At 37.2% G+C, this 26,012-nt stretch overlaps 1 protein-coding gene across 3 annotated transcripts in view; it reads right to left on the bottom strand.

The window, feature by feature from the left end:
- The window catches only part of ORC5 (origin recognition complex subunit 5), a 174,806-nt gene that overhangs the window by 91,484 nt on the left and 57,310 nt on the right, over positions 1 to 26,012 (bottom strand). The window contains exons 13-14 of one of the 3 annotated variants that reach the window (XM_064289883.1): positions 15,614 to 15,726; positions 3,248 to 5,975 (exon numbers count right to left, since the gene is read on the bottom strand). In XM_064289883.1, coding sequence (XP_064145953.1) covers positions 5,930 to 5,975; positions 15,614 to 15,726 — 159 coding nt within the window. In that variant the 3' untranslated portion in view covers positions 3,248 to 5,929. Of the gene's footprint in view, positions 1 to 3,247; positions 5,976 to 15,613; positions 15,727 to 26,012 lie in introns of those variants that run through there. The other 2 variants (XM_003407195.4, XM_064289884.1) reach the window with 2 other exon arrangements.

The raw sequence follows: 26,012 nt of genomic DNA, 5'->3' as shown, positions 1-26,012 counted from the left end.
AGAGTAGAACTGCCTCGCAGAGTTTCCATGGACTAGCTGGTGGATTTGAACTACCAACCTTTTGGTTAGCAGCCAAGCTCTTAACCACTGCACCACCAGGACTCCGTGCTACAGACCACCCTAATTAAACAGCTGATTAGCTAAATCAGTTGGAGGTATAACTACTAATTATTCAGCCATCACACCTTGAAGATAATAAACAATATAAGTCCTCAGTCAGCTGCTCTCTGATTTTATCACTCTTAGCTCCCACTTTTGACTATCCCACAGGATCCTGAAGAAGTAATAAAATCTACATGTGGATTAGAACTCAGGAGATAACCCTCAAATTCTAAAACTAAGAACCCAAGGTGCTCTGCCCATTTTAATAACTCCAGAATTTTAACAAAAAAAATTTCCAGATATGGTTATATAAGAGTATGATTTAAAAAAAAAAGGGAATGTGCCTTTTCTTTTTTTAGTTGGAAATGTCACCACATTCCCACATTGACCTCTTTTCTAGGCACACATAAAAATTTCACAGTACTATTGTTGTATTGTTGAATCCACTTGAGGACAATGGGTTTGGTTTTGGGTTTTTTTTATTGCTGTTGTTAAGGTGCTGTAGATTTCTATTTGTAGGGTCTCCATGTGATAGATAAGAACTGTCCCAGAGCTTTCTAGGCTGTAATATTTATGGAATCAGATCACCAGGTCTCTCTTCTGTGGAGCCACTGGGTGGGCTCAAACCACCAGCCTTTCGGTTAGCAGAGAGCACTTAACCATTTGGCCACCAGGGCTCCTTGCACAGTACTATTAATACCTAATATTTATTGTACACTACTGCCAGGTACCACGCTTAGAGCAAAGTTTCTCGACCTTGGCACTACTGGCATTTTGGACCAAAAAATCCTCTCTTATGGGATGTGCATTTCAGGATGTTTAGCAGCATCCCTGGTGTTTACCCACCTTCAACTCCCAGTTATGACAACCAAAGCTGTCTCTGGGAAATTGCCAAAAGTTCCCTGGTGGGCAAAATTGCCCCTAATTCAAACCCACTAGCTGTTCCACAGAAGATGTGGCAGTCTGCTTCCGTAAAGATTACAGCCTTGGAAACCCTATGTAGCAGTTCTACTGTGTCCCATAAGGTCACTAAGAGTTGGAACTGACCCAATGGCAATGTGTTTTGGCCTTAGACCAAAAAACCAAACCCAGTGCCGTCGAGTCGATTCCGACTCATAACGACCCTATAGGACAGAGTAGAACTGCCCCACAGAGTTTCCAAGGAGCACCTGGAGGATTCCAACTGCTGACCCTTTGGTTAGCAGCCGTACCACTTAACCACTATGACACCAGGGTTTCCAAGACATATCAATTTAATCCTCAAAACAATGCCATGAAGTATACTGTTTTCCATTGTATAGGTGAGAAAACAGAAGCACAGAGATGTTAAGTGACTTGTTAAAGGTCAAGAAGTAGTGATACAACTAGTATTTGACCCAAGGTAGTCTGACTCCAGAGCCAGGATCTCAACTGCTGCTCTGGTATTAAGACTTGACCCCTTTTAAGACCATGGTTTCAGAGGACATCTTGGTCAATTGGCATAATAAAGTTTATTAAGAAAATGTTCTGCATCCCACTTTGGTGAGTGCTGAGTGGTGTCTGAGGTTTTAAAAGTTTGCAGCGGCCATCTAAGATGTATCAGTTGGTCCCAACCCACCTGGAGCAAAGGAGAATGAAGACAACCAAAGACACAAGGAAAATATTAGCTCAAGACCAAAGGGCCTCTTAAACCAGACTCTCCATCAGCCTGAGGCCAGAACTAGATGGTGCGTGGCTAACACCAATGACCGCCCTGACAGGGAATACAACAGAGAGTCTCTGGTGGAGTAGGAGAAAAGTGGGGTGCAGAACCCAAATTCACATAAAAAGACCAGACTTAATGGTCTGACTGAGACTGGAGGAACCCCCGGACTCTGTTAACCCAGAACTAAAACCATTCCCAATGCAGACTCTTCAGACAAAGATTAGACTGGACTATATATAAAACAAAATAATACTCATGAAGAGTGTGCTTCTTAGTTCAAGTAGTTACATGAGGCTAAGTGGGCAGCTCCTGTCTGGAGGCAGGATGAGAAGGCAGAAAGGGATAGCAGCTGTTTAATGGACACAAGAAACAGGAAACGCTGGGTGGAAAGGAGGAGTGTGCTGTCACACTACAGGGATTGCAACTAGGATCACATAGCAATAGCTGTACAAATTTTTGTATGAGAAATTAACTTGAGCTAAACTTTCACCTAAAGCACACACACACACAAAAAGACTTGACCTCTTTCAGATGTTAGGGGTTAGTGAGAAGATTGATGGCTCAGAATCCCTTCCAAGTTGTCAAAACAAACTCCATCAGCAATAAAGAGTTTCCAGCGTTTAAAAATGAATTTAAAGAAGAGAGAGTACAGTCACCACCTAACTATGTATACCTGCTATACCTGGGTCATGGTAACCGGAAGAAAATATTTTTAAAATGAGTATCACCCACATATGAATCTAAAAACCCACAGGTTTCTACTTCTACCACTTGAATCACTTTTATAAGTAGGTGGAGTAGATGCTGAGTATAATTTAAGCTCCTCTTAATGGAAATATCTGGCCCACCAGCAAACATAATTCTCACCATTAGATTCCCTCCTGTAATTGGAGATTTCTGTCTTCCAATTAGAGATTTCATTTGCAGATGACCCTTGTTAAAATGCTAATATCCACATTAAGCTGTTAGTCTTCGTTTAAATAAATTAATCAAATTAGTTAGTGAGTCATTTAGCAAGCCACTAGAAAGTAAATTACAAAACAGGAAGGTCTGATGGACCAGCCAGAGGCTGGGAAAATCTGGTTATAGGGTAGGGAAGCCAAAATTAGGGCTGGTATCAGGAGGTATTGGGTTGGAACTGTGCTGGGCAGGGGCTAGTGATCTGTTCATCTCCCCAGTTCCCTATTTGACAGTCTCTTTCTCCACAGATAAACAAGAATTTTTCCCTCAAAATGCAGAGAACTAGAGCAGACTGGAGCCCTGGTGGCACAGTGGTTAAACACTCAGCTGCTAACTGAAAGGTGGGTGGTCCGAACCCACCAGCTGCTCCATGGGAGAAAGATGTGGCAGTATGCTTTCATAAAGATTACCCAGTGCCGTCAAGTCGATTTCAACTCATAGCAACCCTAAAGGACAAAGTAGAACTGCCCCCATAGAGTTTCCAAGGAGCGGCTGGTGGGTTCGAACTGCCCATCTTTTAGTTAGCAGCCATCTCTTAACCACTGCATCACTAGGGCTCCTCTGTAAAGATGACAGCCTTGGAAATCTACGGGGCAGTTCTACTTTGTCCTATAGGGTCCCTATGAGTGGGAATTGACTCGAAGGCAATGGGTTTTTAGACCAGACTGGCTCCAGCCTACCCACGACAGGCTGCTACAGCAAAGATGCCTCTTTATAGCAAACCAAGAGGGGCTGAAAACTACCCCAGGTGGTGTTGCTCTTCCTTGAATCAGCTACTCAAACTGCTATTTTGATGGTAATGGATTTATCTGTTCATGAAACCTAAGCCTGAACATGCACTGCACATGGCTTCTCCCTAGTCCTGGCTTCTCCAAACATCTTGTGAAACACAAAACTTCCCATTTTCTGTGGGACAGGAGACTCAGAGGGAGGATGTGCTACCACTCTTACATGTCATACTTTGTTTTGGGGAAAGAAAGTTCTCCCTTGCTATCCTAGGATTCGATTCCTTCTCTCCCTACTCATTAATTGCCACAGAGTTGGCTCCAACTCATAGCAACTTTATAACAGAATGAAACATCGCCCAGTCCTGTACCATCCTCACAATCGCTGATATGTTTGAACCTAATGCTGCAGCTACTGTGTCAGTCCATCTCACTGAGGATTTTCCTCTTTTTTGCTGACACTCTACCAAATAGGATGCCCTTTTCTAGTGACTGGTCATCCTAATTTCTAAGGAGCATTCTGTCTGTACTTCCTCCAAGACAAATCTGTTTGTTCTGCTGGCAATCCATAATATATTCAATATTCTTTGCCAGCACCACAACTTGAATTCACCAATTCTTCTACTCTTCCTTTCTCATTGTCTAGCTGTCCCCATGTATACAGGGGATTGAAAATACTATGGCTTGGGTTATGCACACCTTAGTCATCAGTTGTATCTTTGCTTTTTAAGATTTTAAAGAGGTCTTCTGCATCAGATTTTCCCAATGCAATACATCATTTGATTTCTTGACTGCTGCTTCTGTGGATGTCGATTGTTGATTCAAGTAAAATGAAATTCTTGACAACTTCTATTTCTTTATTGCCCCAATTGTGAGGATTTTTGTTTTATGCTTAGATGGAATAAGGGATGTCACTGTAATGTCAGATGGATCTTTGCCAAAAGCAGAGGATACCAAAAAGATGTTTACCTGTGTTTTATTGACTAGGTGAAAGCATTCAACTATGTGGCAACATTATGGCAAACATTATGAAGAATGGGAATTCGAGAACACTTTCAATAGTGTTCATGTGGAACCTGTACATAGATCAAGAGGCAGTCATTCAAACCGAGCAAACTGGAAAAGGTGTGCAGCAGGGTTGTGTCCTTCCACAGTACTTATTACATCTCTATGCTGAGCAAATACTCATAATCAGAGAAGTTGGACTATACAAAGAACACGACATCAGATATGCAGACGATACAACCTCACTTGCCGAAAATGAGGATGACTTGTATTACTGATGTCAAAGACTACAGCTTTCAGTATGGATTACACTCGAACATAAAGAAAATGAAAATTCTCACAATTGATCCAATAAACATCATCATGACAAATGGTGAAGAAACTGAAGTGGTCAAAGATTTCACTCTACTTGGATCAACAACCAATGCCCTACTCATACCTTTAAATAAAAGCAAGTGGTTAACTACTTGTTTTCTTTGAATCTGATAGCGTCAAACAATCACTACATAAAAAGCCTTTCCTTTTATCTGGGAGTGCCTATTGTGAGAATTTTTCTTCAAAAAAGGAACGAAGGAATAAAATGCCACTGAAATTTAAACGAGGCTTTGTAATTAAGCACTTTATATCTGCTCAAAACAATTTTCAAGCATTCAAATGCTAACAGAAAGCTTCTTCAAAAAAAAGAACAGAAAAATCAGAACCAAGGTTTGCAGCTGATGTAACAGGGAAAATTTTTATTGTAAAACTCTTAAAGAGATTTAAAAAAGAAAGGCATCATGCTGATAAAAAGCTAAGTTGGGTGGTTAACTTAAGAGTGACCAGGTAACTACAGCATGCTTGTGTGAGGTTTATCAAGTGGGCTTAGAGATGGAAAGTTGATCTATGTCAGATCAAACTACCTTGCCTTTTGAAAAAATTAGAGTGGAAGGATAAGCATATACAAACTTAGATTTTAAAAATGAACTTGTATTTATTATATTTTCCAACTATGATCTTTTAAAATGGTGGCCTTAGGAAAATCTGCTTTGGCAAGCAACTGCAGAGGCTCCTACAGAGAGCAAGTGAAAAGACTGGGCATATAAACAAGGGCTGCTGGCACATTCAAAGCACAGGGGATAGTTCACAGAGCAAAATGTAGTTCTAAGTAAATGGGTTTCAGGCAATTTCAGTGTTAAGATAACATCATTAAGAGTAGAACAGATTGTGCTCAAACCCTGCTGTTTATAATTAACACATTGCTTCCAAATACTCCAGGGTCCCTGGTAAATAGTCTTCTGCTCACATCCACCCAGACCAATCAGAGTATTTTCATCAGGTTCCATGCTGGGCCAGCACCTGTTTGGACAAATCCAATAGAGCCAAAGAACTCCTCTCCCTGGCCAGCTAAGGAGTTGGATGAACACAGCTTGGCTTAGTCATTGTCACAGTGTCCATATGGCTTTGAAGCTTGTTTTCACAAGAAATCATACAAGTATTTTATTATGTCAAAGTTCACCGTCCTATAAACAAAAACAGATAATCTGTTAGCATCCTCACCCCTTAGATTGCTCAGATTTGTAAGATTCTGGGAAGCATATGCAAAATAGTTCAAAATTAATTATAAACAACCCTACAGTGTTATCAAATGCACATGATACTAATTTTTTAAAATGTCCCTAGAAACTCATTTCTTTTAAAAGTCTTTTTTTGGCCATACATAAAGTTTGCTTTTCTAAAAAAGGAAAAGTTAGAACTATTCAACACTCTGTATTTCAATTATACTACAGATTTTGTCTAATAAACAGAATAAAGTAATTAGAGATGCAAAAGTATTTAAATCTTCTTTGCTTGTGAACATTGTTTATCTTCCCAAACACCTGTTTTATCATTACATAATGCACAGCTCATCTGTCCTCATTTGTAGTTTTCATTCTCTCAGTCTTTTAACACTGGTTGACCTGTGTGTGTTGTAACTAAATCTGTATGATCCAAGAATACCATGCAACAAACAGACGATGTGAATGTATATTTTTGTACTCTGATGGCAGGCGGAATAAAATAGCAGAGAGACAGACATATAATTATTTTCCTTTCTCCAAACTCATTCTTCACTATAAATATTCAGACTTGGAGGATTTATTATTTGAATAAATGGTCAAAATAATTAGATATAATGATCCAGCAATAAGTATAAAATTAAAGCTTTAAAGTATTCAACTCTGCAAAAATAAGCATCCATGTGAGAACAGCCTTTTAAAGATTCACTAATTGCATGCTCTTATTTATTAAACCATCATCGATTAATGTTTTTGTCTATCATTCTGTAAAACACTTGCTAAAAAAGTTTCTAAGCAAATGACTGACATATTAAATATTCTTTAAAAATTGGAATGGGGAACTATAGATACTGCTTATGAAAACACATTCAAAGACAGCTCAAATGAGATGCTATGGCTATTGTGGTACCTAACGCTGGACTGAAGATTACCTTAGTTTTCCCAATAGTGCCCTTTGAAGAACACTAAACCTTCCCAAATGGTACAAAAACACTGCCAAAACTATTCTGTTATAAGCATTAGCAGAAATAAAACAACTAAAAATAGGTAATAAAATTAAAATCTTATCTCAAGCATAAAGACACAAAAGGTATGGTTATTAAATCATAAAGTTATTTCCTTTTTATGTGTTTATCATTCATTCAACTCCAGAAACTCCAAAATTTACTTGCAACAAGGTATCTTTACAAATATCTAAAACATATATATAACATGCTACTGGTTGAAACGATCTTCTTTTAGAGGGTCTTAAAAAGAAACAGATGGAGTAGACTATTTTTAACCACAGGCAAAAGGGGAAGTAGAATTTGTACATCCCTCCAAGCAAATGTCCCTACAATGACTTTAGGTTATAAACGTAAAGTCATAAGCTAAAGTGGACGGTATGTTAAATTTTATTTATTTTTTTACCTCAGGTCAAAAAAAAAATTGTTCAGAAGAAGCTAAAATTAAAAAAGAGCTTAAATTCCAACAGCAGATCAGCACTAGGGGAATCCCTAAATTACAAGGCATTATTTGATGGAATGTTATGGAGCCATAAAAAATGATCAATATGAAGACATACTTAAATATTACGGGACTAGGAGAATAGAGAATTGCAACTATGTTGTGAATAGAGAATTGCAACTATGTTGAAACATCTGTATAATGGAAAAATATTAGAAGAGAATGATAATACTGTTATTTGTTATAATAGTAGGATTCCTTTATTCTATTCAGTTATCTGTGTTAATATAGTATAGTTTGAGCAATAAAATTTTCTTTCATAAAATAAACTCATTTAAAAACACTACATGATTTAAATACATTCATTTATAAAAGCACTACTACATTTCATCTCTGCTTTGTCATTGGGAAGTACTGAGGTAAGTTGAATCCTACAGGAAGATTCTTTGGACTTTTTAAAATTAAATTAATCAGGAACTGAATATGTAAGATCATTCCTTTAAAACACATTTACTGTCCAAGACGTATGACCACCCCTCTCTACCATCTCTCCATCCCTCCCAACCACCTGCAATATAAGCAGGTGACCGCCCAAGTGATTCCCATAGATATGTTTCTAGGGCAATGGCACACTGAGATAGAATAATACAACAGCAATAACAAAAACTGTCACACGCTCATAGCACAATAAAATAACTGTGTTTTTTAAAGAACTTGGAGACAAACATTTGATTAATTCACTTTTAGAGAAAGGTTTAACTTACAAAGGAAGCATGTAATTTGCATGTATTTTCTATGTCTTCAGATGCATATTGTTGTTGTTGTTAGGTACCCTATCACTGGCCCCCAACTCCTGGTGACCCTGTGCAATGGAATTAGACCATTGTGATGCACAGGGTTTTCACTAGCTGATTCTCAAAGATTGCCAGGCTTTTCTTCCTAGTCTGTCTTAATCTGGAAGCTCCACTGAAAACATGTTCAGCATCACAGCACCAAGCAAGCCTCCACTGATAGATGAGTGGTAGCTGAGTTTGAGGTGCACTGGCTGGGAATCAAACCTGGGTCCCCCATACAGTAGAACAGAATTCTAACACTGAACCACCACTGCCCCTCTCAGATGCATATTAGATTCATACAAATACAATTTTAAGATTTTGGATAGCTGTTATATATTACAGGAGAGTCTCTCTTTCATAGAACCCAAATGAATTAATTTCTCAAGTAAGCATCATAAAAGAAACACAATAAAGTAAATAGTATTGGTGACAATTTGCCCAGGATTAATTCTTAAATCAGAATTTAAAATACTTTAAAACAAGTTAATTATATGCATATATCTAAGGATTTAATTTTGCCTTTATCTTTTTATTTCATTTTGCTGATTTTTTTACTCCACATTGAATTTTTTTTTCCTTACAGGATACTATTTTATTTCCTTTTACTTTTGGGGGCAATTTTACTTTGGGTTCTTTTTTAGTTTTAATGTTTGCTTCTTCTGACAACTTGCAACCATTCAGCTTTAAGTTCCAATCTTAAGTTATCTTGTAGTGTCTTCCCCTCTGACTGTGAAGAAAAAACATTGTAAATGTGTAACTACCATTCACATTAAGAACAATCCAAGGACAGTACTTAATAAGCTTCTCAGTCATCTGCCTTCTCCTATACTCCACCTCCATACTGTGTACTCCCTCTCTGGAACTAGCCTCCGACTGCTTCTCTGCCCAAACCTGTCTACTGTTCCATGGTCAATAAAATTCTCTCTCCTCTACCTCTCCAATGAATATGTTTTCTTTTCCCTTCCTGGATTACCTGAAACCTGGCTCTCTCTGAAGGACCAAGCCCCATCTTCAGCTCCCCGCAATGAAGGTGAGACTCTCTCCTATACGTCATGTGGGGGTTGGTTGGTGTCCTTGTGGAAAAGCTCTGCCCCTCTGAGACTCAGACCATTCTCTTCACCATCTTCTATCCTCCCTTGTCACCATCTCTTAGTCACTAATTTAGCATTCAATTCGGTCTTCCTTTCCAACCCAAGACCTGCATCAGCTTTAATGACTTCACTGCACACTTGTCTTTCTTACATCCAATGACCTTCTTTTCCACTCTCATGATCACACTCAGAAATGCTTTTCTTCTAAAAACATAAATTCATTCTACCCTCTGATCCCCAATCTCTTCCTTCAAGCTATTTGTAACACTTTGGAACAACCAGTCCACAAGCACCTTCACTTTCTCTTAATGTACAAAAACTTGCTGAATATTTATTTATGTGTGGGGCACTATATTATTAGCCCCCTACTGGCTTTACTTCCTTCCTTCCCTTCCCAGTTTAGTCACTTCAACCACTCACTTGGGAGCCTCCACTGAACTCACCTGGTAAACCTCAATCGATATGATTTCAGTTATCTCTCTCTGCTATCCCATTACCCAGCATATGGAATGCTGCTGGAGAAGATCACAAGTCTCGTGGATTGGTGTGGTGCCATAATAAATTCATGACAACCTCAACTGGGCCCTCAACACTCCCGGCAAGCTTTTCCTTATTAGTACTCTTCTCCATTCCCTGTGGCAGATATTTCAAATATTCCATATTCCTCTCAAACTGCTACTACTTCTGCCCTTAGTCTAGGCAGAGAATTCTGCCTTCTCTTTCAGACAAATCAGAAGCTACCAGATCAAAACTTCTTGCCACCAAATCTCCAAACTCAGCTCCATCTGAATCCATCCTTTGCCCTGGTTACAATGCCAAGAAGATTCTCCTTTATTATCCAGGGCTATTTCTTTCAACTCAAGTTCTAAATCCCATGCTGCTATGCTGTTTCAAGGACTTCATGCTTTTAACTAATCTCTCTCTCTCTCTTTAGTATCATTAAGTCTCTTTCTTTACCTGTTCTTTCCCATCAGCATTTAAATATGCTTGAATCTTTTAAAAATTGTAATTATAACTCTTTTACAACACCACATTCCCTTTAGCAGGTATAAGCCTCTCCTTATGACAAAAATTCTAGAATATAAACTCATAAGGTTAAGAATATATATCTGTTGCTATTTCCATAAAGCCTAACACAGTGTTTTGTTTATAATGGGCAACGCAACAAATGCTGAATGAATAAAAGGCATTGTATCTACTTGCTGCATCTATTTCCTCATAAATTCTCATAAATTGCAATTAAATTCACTATAATTTGACTTCTACCCCACCAAACCACTGAAAAAAGTTACAAATGACTGATTTATCATTAAATCTCACATGGACCTTGTTTGACTTCTTGGCAGCATTTGACAATTATGAACTATCCTTCTGTTTTCCTAGTTTTCTTGATATACAATTTTAAATATATAACTGTTTTTTCCTCTAAAGATCATATAGAAGCATTGTGTTTTTACCCGTCAAAAGTATGGCTTTCTATAACTGCATACGGTTTCTTCATGAGAATTTACAATAAATTATTGATTTATTCCCTTATTGGACATTTTAGTTGTGTCCTGTGATCTAATCTTTTTATCTCTGCCACAGGTGTGTGGAATTACACATACCACCACTTCTTTGGTAACTATATATGTGACTTCCTTTCTCCACCAAGCTGAGATCTGGAATGAGACTAAGTCCCCTTAGTTCTCTTCTTCCTGCTGCCCCAGAAAACGAACCCACAATGGATCCCTTTTCATCTGAAGTTATACAGCTTATCACTATGGGAAAACATGCCTATCGTAAATATTTATTTATTTAGCACACACTACGTTTAACGTGGCGCACTGGTTAAGACCCTGACTGCTAACCAAAAGGCTGGCAGTTCGGATCCACCAGCCACTCCTTGGAAACCCTATGGGGCAGTTTTACTCTGTCCTAGAGGGTCACTTTAAGTTGGAATAGGCTCAACAGCCAACGGGTTTAGTTTGGTTTTGGAAGTTTAAGATATTGTGGTAGACCTCGAGAATAAGGCCGTGATTGACACAGACACAGTCTGTGCTTTGAGCTTCATGAAATTATATTCTAGAAAGACGAACTCTAATTAGTTGTGTATCTGTGTGATGGTGGCTGTGGTACGTTTGAGAAAGCTTCTTTGAGAAAGAGATATTTAAACTGAAATCCAAAGCTTATACCTCAGTTAGGTTAGCTAGATGAAGGAGAGGTAGAATTGCAAAGTGCTGCATATGCAAATGTAGGAAGCAGGACAGTAAATACGAAAAAGTAAAAAAAAAGATGGTGTGGTTAAGCTGCAAATACTGAGAGGAGAAGTGGTGTGTGCCAGATGTGGCTAGGCACAAAGTCAGGGGCCTGACCATTTGGGCCTCGTAGGTTATCAAGGATTTTGTTTTTCTATCCCAAGAGTTATGCGAAGCTACTGAAGACTTTTAAGCAGGAAGGTAACGTTAAATTTTTAATAAATTTTGTAAGATCTTTCTGGCTATAGTATACACAATAAATTATAAGGGACAAGAGTAGATAGAAGACCAGTTGGGATGTTACTAGAAGGTGATGATGGTGGGTTGGTACAGTACAAATGATAAAAAGTGAATGAATCTGAGATAAGTAGGAGGGGCTTGGTAGGCTCAACAAAACTAATGATTGGATACTGGAAGCATAGGAGAGAGGTTTCAAGAATGACTAGGAACGAATTACCCAATAAAAAGGGTACGCATAGGCTTACTTCTGCTTACTTACTGATCTGTAGTGTACAATTTCACCTGTTTTTCAACACATCAAATGTGAAATTATGCACTACACAGCAGTAAGCAGGCGTAAGTAAGCCCATGCTTACCTTGCTTACTGGGTAATCCACCCCTGTTTATAAATTTGAAAAGAGACTTTGATTCTGTAGGAAGGTGCTGTGGGGTTGGGAAAGGGACTGATGCCAGCCATACATAGAAGCAGAATGTTTGATGTGGTGAAAAAATGTAAAATTGTTCATTACAGATGATCTGGCAAGCAAGGTAAGCACTGTGCTTACTTTGCCTATTGGATAATCTGCCCCTGGCTCTAAGAGAAGATGGTTTATGGAAGAGAGTGGTCAACAGTATTATGTGCCACTGAGAGGACAAATAACCTGAAGATTAAACAGGTTCTGGGAAAACCCAGAGGAGGCGAAATTCAGACCACAGGTGGAAAAACACACCTTGAATAGGAAGAGGGAGCCTACCTCCTACCTGCCCATCCATACAACACTGAAAAAAGGAAACAAAAAGAAGATGGGAACCAATGTAGGTAGTTGAAGGACTTCTCAACTGATGTTTTCAATTTTGTTTTGTGAAACAGAGTGAATGCTGAGCGTGAACAAAGATGTAGGGATCTATGGTTTGAACAGAGTCAAGAATATAGGTGGAAAGGAAGCCTGTGAACCAGATACTCTATTCTTCAATAAATGAGGTAGAATGGCTAGGATGCTGGTAGAAGATAATTAGTCATAATAATAGGGAAATAGAGGCAGATTGTAAAGAAAGACGCCCAAGTTTTTATAAGAAGTTATGGGGAGAGAGACCAGTCAGGAAGTGGCAACCAGGACAGACAGCACTAAAATAAGTTCCCAACCCGGCAGGAATGGGTTTGATGACTCCAGAGGAGATAATATCCCTACAGAAGAACCAGGTTTTAGTTAAAGCAATGAGGAAGAATATTGGGAGAAGATGGAAGGATACAAGAGGGAGAAGAAGAACAGAAGGTTAAGTCAGCAGATAAGAAGTACAAAACATTATGGGGATGAGAGAGTGGAAGAGGACAGGTGCTGGAAGTGGAAGGGAATGCTTATATTATCCAAGAAAAGTAAGAGAGCAAGTGACAAAGTTCCCAAGTTCTTCCAGCAAAATTCTAGGTCTATGGTTCCTGCTCCCTTCTGAGATGGAACCAAAAATCCCAGTGCCATCGAGTCGATTCCAACTCATAGCGACCCTATAGGACAAAGTAGAACTGCCCCATAGAGATTCCAAGGAGCACCTGGTGGATTCGAACTGCCAATCTTTTGGTTAGTAGCTGTAGCACTTAACTACTACGCCACCAGGGTTTCCAGTAAATGGAAAGTGCACTTTTTTTTCCCAAGGATTTAACATCACCATGATGCTGTGGATTAAGTAACACCAAATTCAGTTTGTTTCACTGTATCACTGTATTAGGCATTCATTAACATCTGTACTGTAAAAGAATGGTTATGTTGGGACATAACCCAATACCTTCAGAGTAACGGCAAAATCTCTAAAATAAATACGCATCATTCCAAAGTTATGCCTTTACTGGAGAAAAATGTAGAACAAGATTCTAACTCAGAAAGAAAGACCAGACTTGCTGGCCTGCCAGAGACTGGAGAAACACTGAAAGTATGGAACTCAGACACCTTTCAGCTCAGTAATGAGGTCACTCCTGAGGTTCACCCTTCGGCCAAAGATTGAACAGGACCATGGAACAAAACAAGACTAAACGGGCTTATTAGCCCTGGGGCAGGGACTGGAAGGTAAGAGGAAACAGGAAAGCTGGTAATAGGGAATCCAGGGTTGAGAAGGGAGAGTGTTGACATGTCATTGGGTTGTTACACTACGTCATAGAACAACGTGTATACTATTTGATGAGAAACTAGTTTGTTCTGTAAACTTTCATCTAAAGTACAATTTTAAAAAGTTATACCTTTCATGGAGCCTCTTAGATATAAATTTCTGTATCACTGTTTAGAAAAAGCATACCTACTGCTTTATGATGGAGCCTTGGTAGAGCAGTGGTTAAGAGCTATGGCTGCTAACCAAAAGGTCAGGAGTTCGAGTCCACCAGCCGCTCCTTGGAAACACTATGGGGCATTTCTACTCTGTCCTATAGGGTTACTATGAGTCAGAATCAACTCGGTGGCAACGGGCAAGGTGTTGCTTTATAAGCATACTCATAACATTAAAAAAAAGTTTCTGCCCAATTTCCTCTGTGTAAAAATTTGCCTGGTTTTATCACAATGACTTATTTTATAATCTTCATCTCGTGTTTAAGAGTCTACACATCACCAAAACGTGGCAACTGCCAGCATCATAAATATCACAGAAATTTTAACTCAAAAGAAACTTCAGGGTAGAGGCTGGCAGCCTGTGGACTTTAGAACCTCAGGAAGCTATAAAATTTATTAGAGGCAATTTACTAATTCATATCCCCATCAAAAGCTGTTTTAGGCTGAATAATATTTCATGCCTGTGTATTATGAATTTTGAAAAGTATGTAAATACTTTCATGATTAATTTTAAGAGAAAAGAATGTTAAAATGGAATCTTCGTATTCAGAAAGGTTGGGCAGTCAGTCATATGGGCTGTCTTGTTCAACTTTTCAGTCTACACACATTACCTCTTCTACTATAGTCCTGACAGGTCGTTATCTAGCTGCGACCATGAGATGAAGTCATTGATTCACATAGACAGCTTGAACATTTATGAATGTACTTATTGTACAGTAAGTATACCTCTTTATGAGGAAACCCCTTACATATTTTAGACAGCTTTCATTTCGACAAACATACTTTCCTCTCTAGAACTTCTAACACTAGAGAATTTTTCAGAATAAGTTTAATTCATTTTGAACATGTCAGTCCCTGAAATAACATGTCCTTACTAAGGCTTTTCTTTCACCTCCCCATCCCTCAGGGATATGGCATGCTTCCTAGTTCTACCACTCTCTGTGTCCCCCTCAGCAGACACCAGTTGCCAATGCCCCTCCAAAGACAGCACAGCACATCAGGTTTGATCTGCCTACAGCAACAGACAGCAGAATGTAACATCCCTTAAACTAGATGCTATATTTCCATCGGTGTTACCTCAATCAGGACTTGTAAAACTTGTAGTCAGTTAAAATCCTTAGGACTTAAACTAGGTCTCTCCCAACCTGTTTTAGTACATGTGATTTCTTTGGCCCTGCTAAATCCCACTGCTATTATGGGACCATCATTCCAGTCTATTAAGATCTTTTAGAATCTTGGTTTTTGTCATCTAACATATTAGCTATTCTTCCCAATTTTGTGTCATTTCTAAATTTGATGAGAGGGTTTATTCCACAGTGGATCTTACTCATTCTTGGCACTTAAATAATCTTTTTCCTTTAAAAGACTAATGACACTACATTAGGAAGAACATTGATTTCTATATTTAGTATATAATTTACAATGATTCAAGACATTTTACTTTAACAGTTATTCTACTCTTACCTTGCAATAGCTCTGATGAAGTCTAGGGACACTGTGCATTTGTATTTCGGTCCATCAAGCTGATCATCATGGCCAACCAGGGTTAAGAGCTGAAGGGTCACTAGGGAGGTAATCTGAAAATGAGAAAGCGTTTCTAATGAGAAATTATTTCAATGAGATTACATGATGTCCTTGTTTCTGAAACATTTTGCAGTTCCCCTGAGAAAGATATATAACTGAAACCACAAAAGGGTCAGCAAAAAAATATGACCACTTTGAAATATGCATATACAAATTTGTACAGATGTTTAAAGTCCTAGTTAATCAAACTAAAACTCAGTCTTTAAAGAGGCCACTAGAGACAGCTTTGCTTCATTAATGACTTTGACAGTGATAACCTTTAAAAACTACAAATAAAGCACATTCCTTCTCTACATAGCATTTCATGGAGTTTCTATCTAAATACCTCAGAACATGAATACTCCTTTGGGAATTACACAATTAAAATATGGAGCTGGGCTTTTTTCAGTCTTGGGTATCTGGCTGGATGAGAGATAAGAAATATATCCCTCAGATCTGAACTTTAGCCTTGCTTTAAAACTGAATACTGATCAGGTAGTTAGGAAAACACCAGAAGGATTAATACTGACAAATACTGACAAAAGGGTATTTTGACAGGTCAAAACCTCACATTCATAAGGCCAACCAAAGTATTAAGCTCTCTGACAACCAAGAAAGAAAGCTTAACCAAGAGCTGAAATTCTTTGAGCAGCCTAGCCTAGTCTCTTCTCCCAATTTCTTATTCTCATCTCCTAGAGACCAACTTGAAAAAGAGGCCACCAATGGCACAAAGACTTGTAGACTTGGTGACCGGTAACTACTCTGTGGCAATATAAAGAATAACAGTTTTAAATAACAGTATCTATAATGCTTAACCTAACCATATGCCTTAGAAATTAAAACTGCTCACTTAATTTGGGGCTAATACTTTGCAGATACTCAGTAAACATTCCACGGATAACAACAATAGCAGTAGCAATTTTACTTTATACCAAGTGTTCTATACACATCATTTATTCCTCATGACCCTACAACGTGGACATTATCATCACGCTCATTTTGTAGATGAGCCTTAGAGACGTTAGGCAACTTTCTCCAAATCTCAGAGCTAGTAGGCAGCTTAGCAAGAATTCAAATCTGGATTCTGGGCTCATCTTACTAACCTACACAGGCTCCCACTACATTTCCCATTATAGTTTTAAAGAGAAAACTGTCATGCAGTATTCAGTCAGCTGTCATTACTTTATTAGCAAATTAAAGGGTGACAGATGATAGATACCAAAGTATTTTGTATAGAGAAAAGATTATATTTAGTAAATACGAAGCATCATTTCAACTAAATAAAGCATTTTGTATTACTACATCAAAATATAAAACTGTATTCAAAAGGCTAAGACTTTTCATTTTTAATTCAGTATCACAAATTAGGTTATGCCTTGAAATATTTATGAACATTCTCTATGTGTTGAAAGTATGTATTTTGCAGCTGCTGTGCAGTCTGTAATGTATGTCTATTACATCGAGCTTGTTAATTGTGTTGTTTGAATCTTACACATACCATTTATTATCTATTAAAACTAAGCCAGGTATCAAAATTCTCCCACTATGATATGGAGTCTGTCTTTTTCTCCCTGTAATTGTTTTTGTTTTATACTTTTGAAGCTATGTTATTAAATGCATACAGGCTTAAAATCACTATATTTTGCTGGTGAAATGAAATTTTTCATTACTATACGATTCTTTTCTTCTCTAGCAATGTCTTTACCTTTTTCTGATATCAAGAAGTATACAAGCATTATTTTAGGTGCAGTACCTTTTTCCTTACATGTTGCTTTCCATCACTTTACTTTCAAGTTTCATGTTTTCTTAACTTTAGACAGTTCTCATGTAATCAACATATAATGGGATTTTGTTTTTATAGCCAGTCTGACAACCTTTACCTTTCAGTTAGACCATTTACTCCATTTGCTTTTATTACCGGTTTTCTAAAATTTTATTTCTAACCATTATGTTGACTTGACCTTTCTATTTCTCTCCTTTTCTATGTGTCTTTCCCATTCCTTTCTCACCTTTTATAGAATTGAATGATATTTTCTCATTCTATTTCTTCCTTAATGCCTTGGAAGTAATTATACATTCCATTTTGTCATTTCCTTTTGAATTCTTCTTTGGTTCCAAGCTATTTTAGAAGTCTTTCTTCTAGCTCCCTCCTGGGCCAGTCACCCTGTCCTAAGAACTTCTCCAGCTGATGGTAACTGAGCACAAAGTGTGCCCACCATCCGGAACAACCCACCCGAGGCAAAAGGGGTGGAACAAGACAAGAGTTTTCTCCCTTATACAAGTACCTACATAATATTCTCCATTTTGCCTCTTGGCCTGCTAAGCATAAGATGTTAACTATCAGGAACTTTACTGAAAAAGTTTGCTGACTCCTGAATTAGAGAATTGCTAGATCCAAATGATTAATTTAACCAGTGTGGAAACTGAGATGTTCAGTGACTTGCCCAAAGTGATGACTGGATGGTTACAGAAACCCATTTGACTTGTATGTAGATCTCCTAACTCCAATTCCAAAACTCTTATAAAGCATGACTATATTGTGATGACAGGTAAGAGAACTCGTATCTAATAAGTTGTAATATAGTCTTGCCTGAAAACAGAAAGTGTTAAAAGAATGGGGATAATAAGAAAAGCGGTCATAAAGGTAGTATTCAAGAGGATAAACCTGGCAAGGTGCCCCCAGCGATAACACAAAGGGCCCTTTTCCCATTAACTTAGAAATATGTTGTGTGTGCTTGAAGTATGTATGCACCATTAAGACGCAGGAGGAAAATAGGGAACTGGAGGATAGTTCTGAAGAAATTACCAGAATGTAGACTAAAGAGATAAGGAAGAGTATACGAAAAAGGTAAAAAAGGACAGAAGCCAAAGTGAGAAGATCTATCATATTTCTAATCAAAATTCTAGAAGAAGAGAGAATGAGGCAGACGTATTATCTGAAGAGATAATGGATAAAAACTTATTAGAGGAGATGAAAGACACCAATCCATGGAATTAAAGCCAAAGAAATTCCAAGAAGTAGAACTCAGAAGAAATTCACACCTAGATACATCACATGGAAACTGCAAAGACAAAGAGGAACTCTTACAAGAAGCCAGAAGAAAAACAGGTTACCTTCAAAGGAGCAGTAATTTGGCTGACAGCTGACTTCACACCACCACCAACAGAAGCCATAAAATAGTGGAATGGTATCTTCAATATACTGAAGAAAGTAGAACTGTCAATTCAGAATTTTACACCCAGAAAAAAATATATTTTAAGATTGAAGATGAAATAAACATATTTCTAAACTCAGAACAATCAGAAGTTTGCTACCACAGACCTTCACCTACTAAAGGGAATTCTCAAAATGTGTCTCCAGGTGAAAGAAAAGTGATTTCAGGTAGAGGTCTGAAATGTAAAAATTATGGTAAATCTAAATGAATTTGTCTGTATAGGTAACAATAACGTATTATGGGCTTAAAAATAGGATTAAAGAGCACAATACCAGTAAGAAATAAATTGGGAAAGGAAAAAATGAAGTCAAAATGTTCTGAAGGCCTTCTGGTGTCTGGGAGAAAGTATTTGTACTACATTTTGACTTTGATAAGTATGAATGTTGTAATTCTTAAAGTAACCACTGAGAACAAACAAGTGTATCTACTTCCGCACTAGTAGAAGGGGATAATGAATTATAAAAATAATTCATGCAAGAAAAAGAAACAAAATCAGGTAATCCAAACAGAAGGCATAAGATATAAATCAAATTACATTAGTAATTATATTAACAGTAAGATAGATAAATGCGTCAATCAAAAGACAGAGATTGACAGACTGGAATTCCAACTACACACTGTTTAGAATTGATGTATCTAAAATACAGGCAGTCCCTGGGATACGAACGTCCGACTTACATACAACCCATAGTTATGAATCAACCTCTGTAAAGCATATTAAAAACTCGAGGTACACATAATGGTTTGTAATAACAAACGGCTGCTACCTTGTGACGTGCATCAAAACATTATCATTACTATGTTATTATGTTGAAGGTGTTTTGGTGCATCTGGAAATGCTTCTTTAATATTTTTATGCATAGAAAGGTACACTTTATAAGACAAACATTTGACTAACATTAGATATGAACCATACCTAACTGTTAACGAACCATACCTAACTGTTACGTACAAATTTGACCTAAGACAGGCTTAGGAACAGAATTTGTTCGTAATTCAGGGACTGCCTGTAGAAGAATAATGGAAGGTTAAAAGTTAAAGGAGCCCTGGCAGTGCAGCAGTTAAGTGTTCGGCTGCTAACCAAAACCTTGGCAGTTAGAATACACCCAGCTGCAATGCAGGAGAAAAATCTGGTGATCTGCTTCTGTAAGATTTCAGCCTAGAAAACCCTATAGCCAGTTCTACTCTGTCACATGGAGTTGCTAAGAGTCGAAAATTGACTAAACAGCAACTAACAACACAACAAAAGTTAAAGGATAGAATGAGATACATCAAGCAAACAGTAACTAAAAAGAAAAGTGGTGAATGTATGCTAACATCAGACAAAATAAACTTAAAAAGAAAGGTCTGCTTAAAAATTGATAAAATGTAGGCTATGGGTTCATACCTTTCACAAGATTAGTTGACTAAGACCTTTAATACAAAGGGATGAGACACAACAGGACGGGATAATGGGGCCTTTGAGGGTTAGAGTAGTATTGCTGAAAGTCAAGATAATACAAACTCTGTATCCTTTCGAGTTTGGAAACAAGCAGAAATCGATAGTGAGAAAGTGGGCCTAAAATTTTAATGAATGGAGGATAGGCAGAAAAGGGTTAACACAGTCTCCTGTGACAAAATGCCTTCGTTAATTCCAACTTTCTACTTTCTATAATGGATTCATTTACTAACGTAGGTTAGAAAAATCACACATTAAATCTGCCTTTATTATTAGAGTCGGGTCTCTTCAATTGTTCCTTTTATTTTACTATAGAACAAAACATTAATTACCTTTTACTTTGCCACTGGCATTTCCTTATTTCTTATAACTTTTACTTTTCCATGATTCAAATAGTCTTACATATTTAATTAGATTCATTAACCCAAACTGTATGAGAAATTACTCTTTTCTCACAAATCTTCCACACAGAAATAAAAAACTGTGTTTAACCAAGTTAAGTTAGAATTTCAAGAATGTTTCAGGTATCCTGCAGTTTTATTACTTTTACTACATTAGTTAGTTACAACACATGTCCAAAGGAAGTGAGTTGGACCAGACAGTCCTTCAAGTCACCTTCAGTTCTACCGGTATTCCATGGATAAATTAATCATATAATTTTGCAAGGATACAGTATTACTTCAAGTTTTAGCAGGCAAAAGGCATTTCTAAGGTATTAACAAGATGACTGCTCAATTATTTTGTTGTTGTTAGGTGCTGTCGAGGCAGTTCTGACTGATGGAGACCCTATGCACAACAGAATGAAACATTGCCCTGTCCTGCACCATCCTTACAATCATTGTTATGCTTGAGCTCATTGCTGCAGCCACTGTATCAATCCACCTGGCTGAGGGTCTTCCTCTTTTCCGCTAACCCTATACCCTGCCAAGCATGATGTCCTTCTCCAGGGACTGATCCCCCCTGACAACATGTCCAAAGTATATAAAACGCAGTCTCGCCATCCTTGCTTCTAAGGAGCATTCTGGTTGTACTTCTTCCAAGACAGATTTGTTCATTCTTTTGGCAGTTCTTGGTAGATTCAATATTCCTTGCCAACACCACAATTCAAAGGCGTCAGTTCTTTGATCTTCCTTATTCATTGTCCACCTTTCACATGCATATGATGCAACCGAAAATACCATGGCTTGGGTCAGGTGCACCGCAGTCTTCAAGGTGACATCTTTGCTTCTCAAAATTTTTGGGGGGGGGTTGGGGGGGTCCTATTTTAGAAAAAGCTAACATAAAAAAAAGAGTCCTTGGATACTGCAATTGGTTAATGCACTCAGCTGCTACCTGAAAAATTGGAAGTTCAAGATTCAGGTCCACCAAGAAATGCCTCAGAAGAAAGGCCTGGTGATCTACTTCCAAAAAATCAGCCACTGAAAAACCTACAGAGCACAGTCCTACTCTGGCACGCATGGGGTCCTAAGTTGGAATCAACTTGACAGCAACTGGTGATACTGATAATATATAAAGACAATACACGGGCTACCTAAACCTAAAGAAAACAATTAAATCAGCGTATGATTTTTCACTTTAAAAAATATGAATTCAAAAGGTCCTTTATTACTGCTTGGCCTTACCATCGAAAATGACTCAAAAACAACATACAAATACCTCAGTTCAGGAGAACACCTATTATGTAAAGCAGTGAACAAATGTACTAACAACTTAAAACATGATCCCAGTTTATTAAATATTGCTAGAGGTAACCTGAAAAAGAGTCAAGTGCAAAGATTAATTCTGGGGGTTATATTTCAAATCTTAAACATATAATTTATACCTGTACTAAATGAGAAATATATGTGTGAAACTTTGGAAAAATTATTTCTATACATGCATAAATATAAGAATATTTACTTTCCTATTTATTATCCAACACTTAAATTATCTAGTTTTTATTTCTAATTGCATATCATGAAACTCACGATGACCCAATCTAAATACAGAGCAAAGACAAATGGAATCGCAGAAAATTACTTACATTCTTGCCCAACTTTAAATGTTCCTGAGTGAAAAAAAAAGCTAATTACAAAAGGTTACATACTGTATGATGTCATTTATGCAAATTCCTGAAAAGACAAAATTACAGAGATGGAGAACAGATTAGCGGTTGCCAAGGGCTTGGTGTGATTAAAAAGGGCAGCAGGAAAAATCCTAATAATGATGGAACTGATCTATTGTCTATGGTGGTGAATTCATGACCCTGCGAGGACTTCAAACCAGTTCAGTCATGGCTGAGGAAGCGAAACTAGAAGAGACCTGAATTTTTACGATTTGGGTGATATGGAATAACCAGAATGAGAAAAATTACAGGTTGAAGCCCTGAAACGAGAGACTCAGAAGAGGCGTAGTGAGTCCATTCAGGAGCCTGATGCATAAGATTAAATTACTGGCAAGACCACAGAGAGCTACACACATTCAAAGCTGCACAGTCCATAGACATTGTTCAGTGGGGCGCTGCTGTTTCTGACTCTGCTGAAAATCCTGCGGGCAAGAGATTTGGTTGCTATACAACACTTATGCTGCCCTAGTTTTCTGAAAGAGAGATTAGTTTTCTAGCAAAGCTCCAACCCATAATTTTCCAGTTATCCTAGTTCACCCAAATTTTTTAAAAATTCAGATCTGTTCCAGTTTCACCTCCTTGGCCATGACCAAACCAGGAAGAAGTGGCTCAAAGCCCTGGACCCAACACATGTAATAAAATTTAATATAACTAAATACACACTGATACAGTCAAAAATTAACACATGTAAAATGTGAAATCTGAATTAAGATCAGTGGGTTGTATCAATGTCAGTTTTCCTGGTTGTGATAGTGTCCTACAGTTTTGAAAGATGCATTGCGGGAAACTGGGTAAAGAGCACATAGGAACAGAGAGCACATATTTTCATTAAAATTGCACATGAATCTATAAATATCTCAAAATAAAAAGTTTAATTAAAAAATAAATACACTGATAAAGTACACAAAAATATACAGGGCTTTGGGGAAAAACTTATAAATTGCTGGAATAATTTTATCTTACAATGTTAAAGCACATATGAAGTTGCAAAAATATAGTAGAAACAAATGTTTGATGACTCTTGATTAAAGAAACTACTTGGTAAAAAAGATGGCTTTAAGTACAAAAAGAATGTTAATTATTTCAACATTGATATGCCACTAGGGTGAAGCTATATGAGTTTTTAAAACTTCATAGATTACAGAGTTTTCTTACTTAAAGCTGATGATTAGTTGACTGTGGTTCAGCCTCAAGGATGTTTTCTAGCTGCTGATTACATGCTGTGAACCCATAACGGTTCTCACGAGTTGCCACAGACCTGTAGCTAGGATAAATTGTTACCAATCTATAGCACAGGAGAATTATAGCAAAGCTGTTAATATAAAAATTCTTACCTGAGTGTCCCACATTTTCCCAAATTCTATTTTTTTATTTCTTCTTTTAACGATAAAAGTTTTGCTTGTTTGTCTTTGGGCTATAAAAACCACCTAAGATTTATGGATAAAAAAATTTTTTAATTAAATTCTGAGCTAGCCCATAAGGACTGGAAACCTTGGAGATCAATGAGTACCACTTCGTTTTACAGATGAGAAAACAGACATCAAAAAAGGATGACTGGCATTATTAGCCCCTACTCAGTCACCCCAAAAAAATAGGTTGAGGCACTTTAGCTCATGTTTCAAGTTATTTAATCCGTAAATCCCAATGAAAAAAGAATATACCATATACTAAAGATTTACTAGAAAACATTTTAGAGTTGTAACAAGTTCTAAATTAAGCACTTAATTTTAAGAATATTTAATGTATTAAAATGGTTGGCCAGATACTTCATTTTCAGGGCTAGTAAATATTAGAAGGTGGTTTGCCAAGGCAGTATTAATACTATTATATTAATATAATACATATCATGTTATATTAATATATAATATTAATATTATTAAATACTGAATACTATTATATTAAAGGCCTCCCATACTGAACAAACCACACATTTATCTTTTCTTCTACTATCCTTCAAAATTCCTGAGACTGACTGATACATAATGTGGCATACGGTCCTTCCCTCAGGATCTAGCAGAAGAACAAAATTTGGAGGGGGGAGAGGGGAAGAGCTATAGGAACAAATCGATATTAGTGTCCATGGGTAATTAGTGGTACAGGGATTGAAACATTTATTGAGTCTAGCCTCTAGGGCAGATGTTGTGCTAGGCCCTTTAATTTCTTTACTCCTCACAACCCACCCACAAGTTAAGTACTACAAATTATACAATATATGTAATAGTTAAGTAAACTAAAAGTTAGAATAAACATTCAAATTCTTGAATGTAAAGGTAACAAAAGTTCTCTCCTGAAACACTGAAATTTCTTCCAAGAAATGCCATTTTAACAATCTAAGTAAATTTAAAACTTTGTGGGAAAATAATTATTACTCCTACTCTTAGTTTCTCTTATCTATGCAGGTATTTTCTTTTGCCAGTAATTTTCAGATTTTTAGGGAGTATGTACTGTTTTCCACAGCCACTTTTCTTAATACATGTGTCAAAATCAAATTCGAATGAATAAAATTGAGATGAATGAAAAGTAGCCGAAGGAGTGGATTTTCTTTTTCAAAGGATCTACATTATCTTTTTCAGGATCTACATTTCATGCTAAAAAATACAAAACAAAGCACAAAAAAATACCGTGCCAAAAGTCAGTTAACTTACCTCTAGGTTTTGAGTCATATGTTTCCACTGTTTTGTTTCAAAATAAAAGTTCTGGTTTTTAGTCATTTTAAAAATAAATAAACAAAAACCCTAAAAATCTGAAGCATTTTGCTATGAAAGGGAACAGCATTTCCCTAGCTTTCATATATCGGCAGCATATTGACACTGATTAAGGTATTTTATTCTACTTTGGGTTACAATAATCAATTTACTTGATTCAAAAACCAAAGTATATTTTCCTCCTGTGACTAGTTCAGGTATCATGACTAAGACATTCACAAAAAAAAAAAAAAAAAAACTAAAAAGGAAAGCCTCCTTATAGGTAGAATATTTTTAGATTTACATTTTTAAATGGAGTTGTGCAATACTTGCTTAGTTAATCTTTGGTCTGTGTACTATTATGTCCTTTGTTCTCGTCTATGTAGGGGATGAGCTAATTATTTATGTCTTAACAATAGCAGTTCATGTATCACAGTGAGGGTTTTTTTTCTTAATCTGAGAGGCAGTCCCTAACAAGCTTCAGCTGGAAATGCTTGATATAAAAACAGTGTGAACCTGTTCCTGGACTAATAAATTATGTTCTTTCTGCCAACAAAAGGAAATCAATTTACAACTGTAATTATTTTTTAACATGCTCATTATATTTTCATAGGTTGGTATATAAGTTAATTGATTTGTGCCTAACCCTTTCCCGCTCCTCCTAGAGGAGCTTTAAAGTCTGAAACATAGTAAATTGTTTAAATAAAACAACACGTGATGCTAACGTATGGGTCCACACAACCCAACACGCGGCGCGTTTGAGCTGACCTGAGGATTGCGGTAGCTCGTGAGCATGCGGCACGTAAGAGAGTTCAAATGACATCTGTGCACATACAAGGTAGAGGTGGTTGGTTAGTGC

This window comes from Loxodonta africana, chromosome 8, assembly GCF_030014295.1.
Source record: "Loxodonta africana isolate mLoxAfr1 chromosome 8, mLoxAfr1.hap2, whole genome shotgun sequence".
NCBI classification, from domain to species: Eukaryota; Metazoa; Chordata; class Mammalia; order Proboscidea; family Elephantidae; genus Loxodonta; species Loxodonta africana.
The sequence above is the reverse complement of the archived record's forward strand: the minus strand, read 5'-3'. Positions and strand labels throughout refer to the sequence as shown.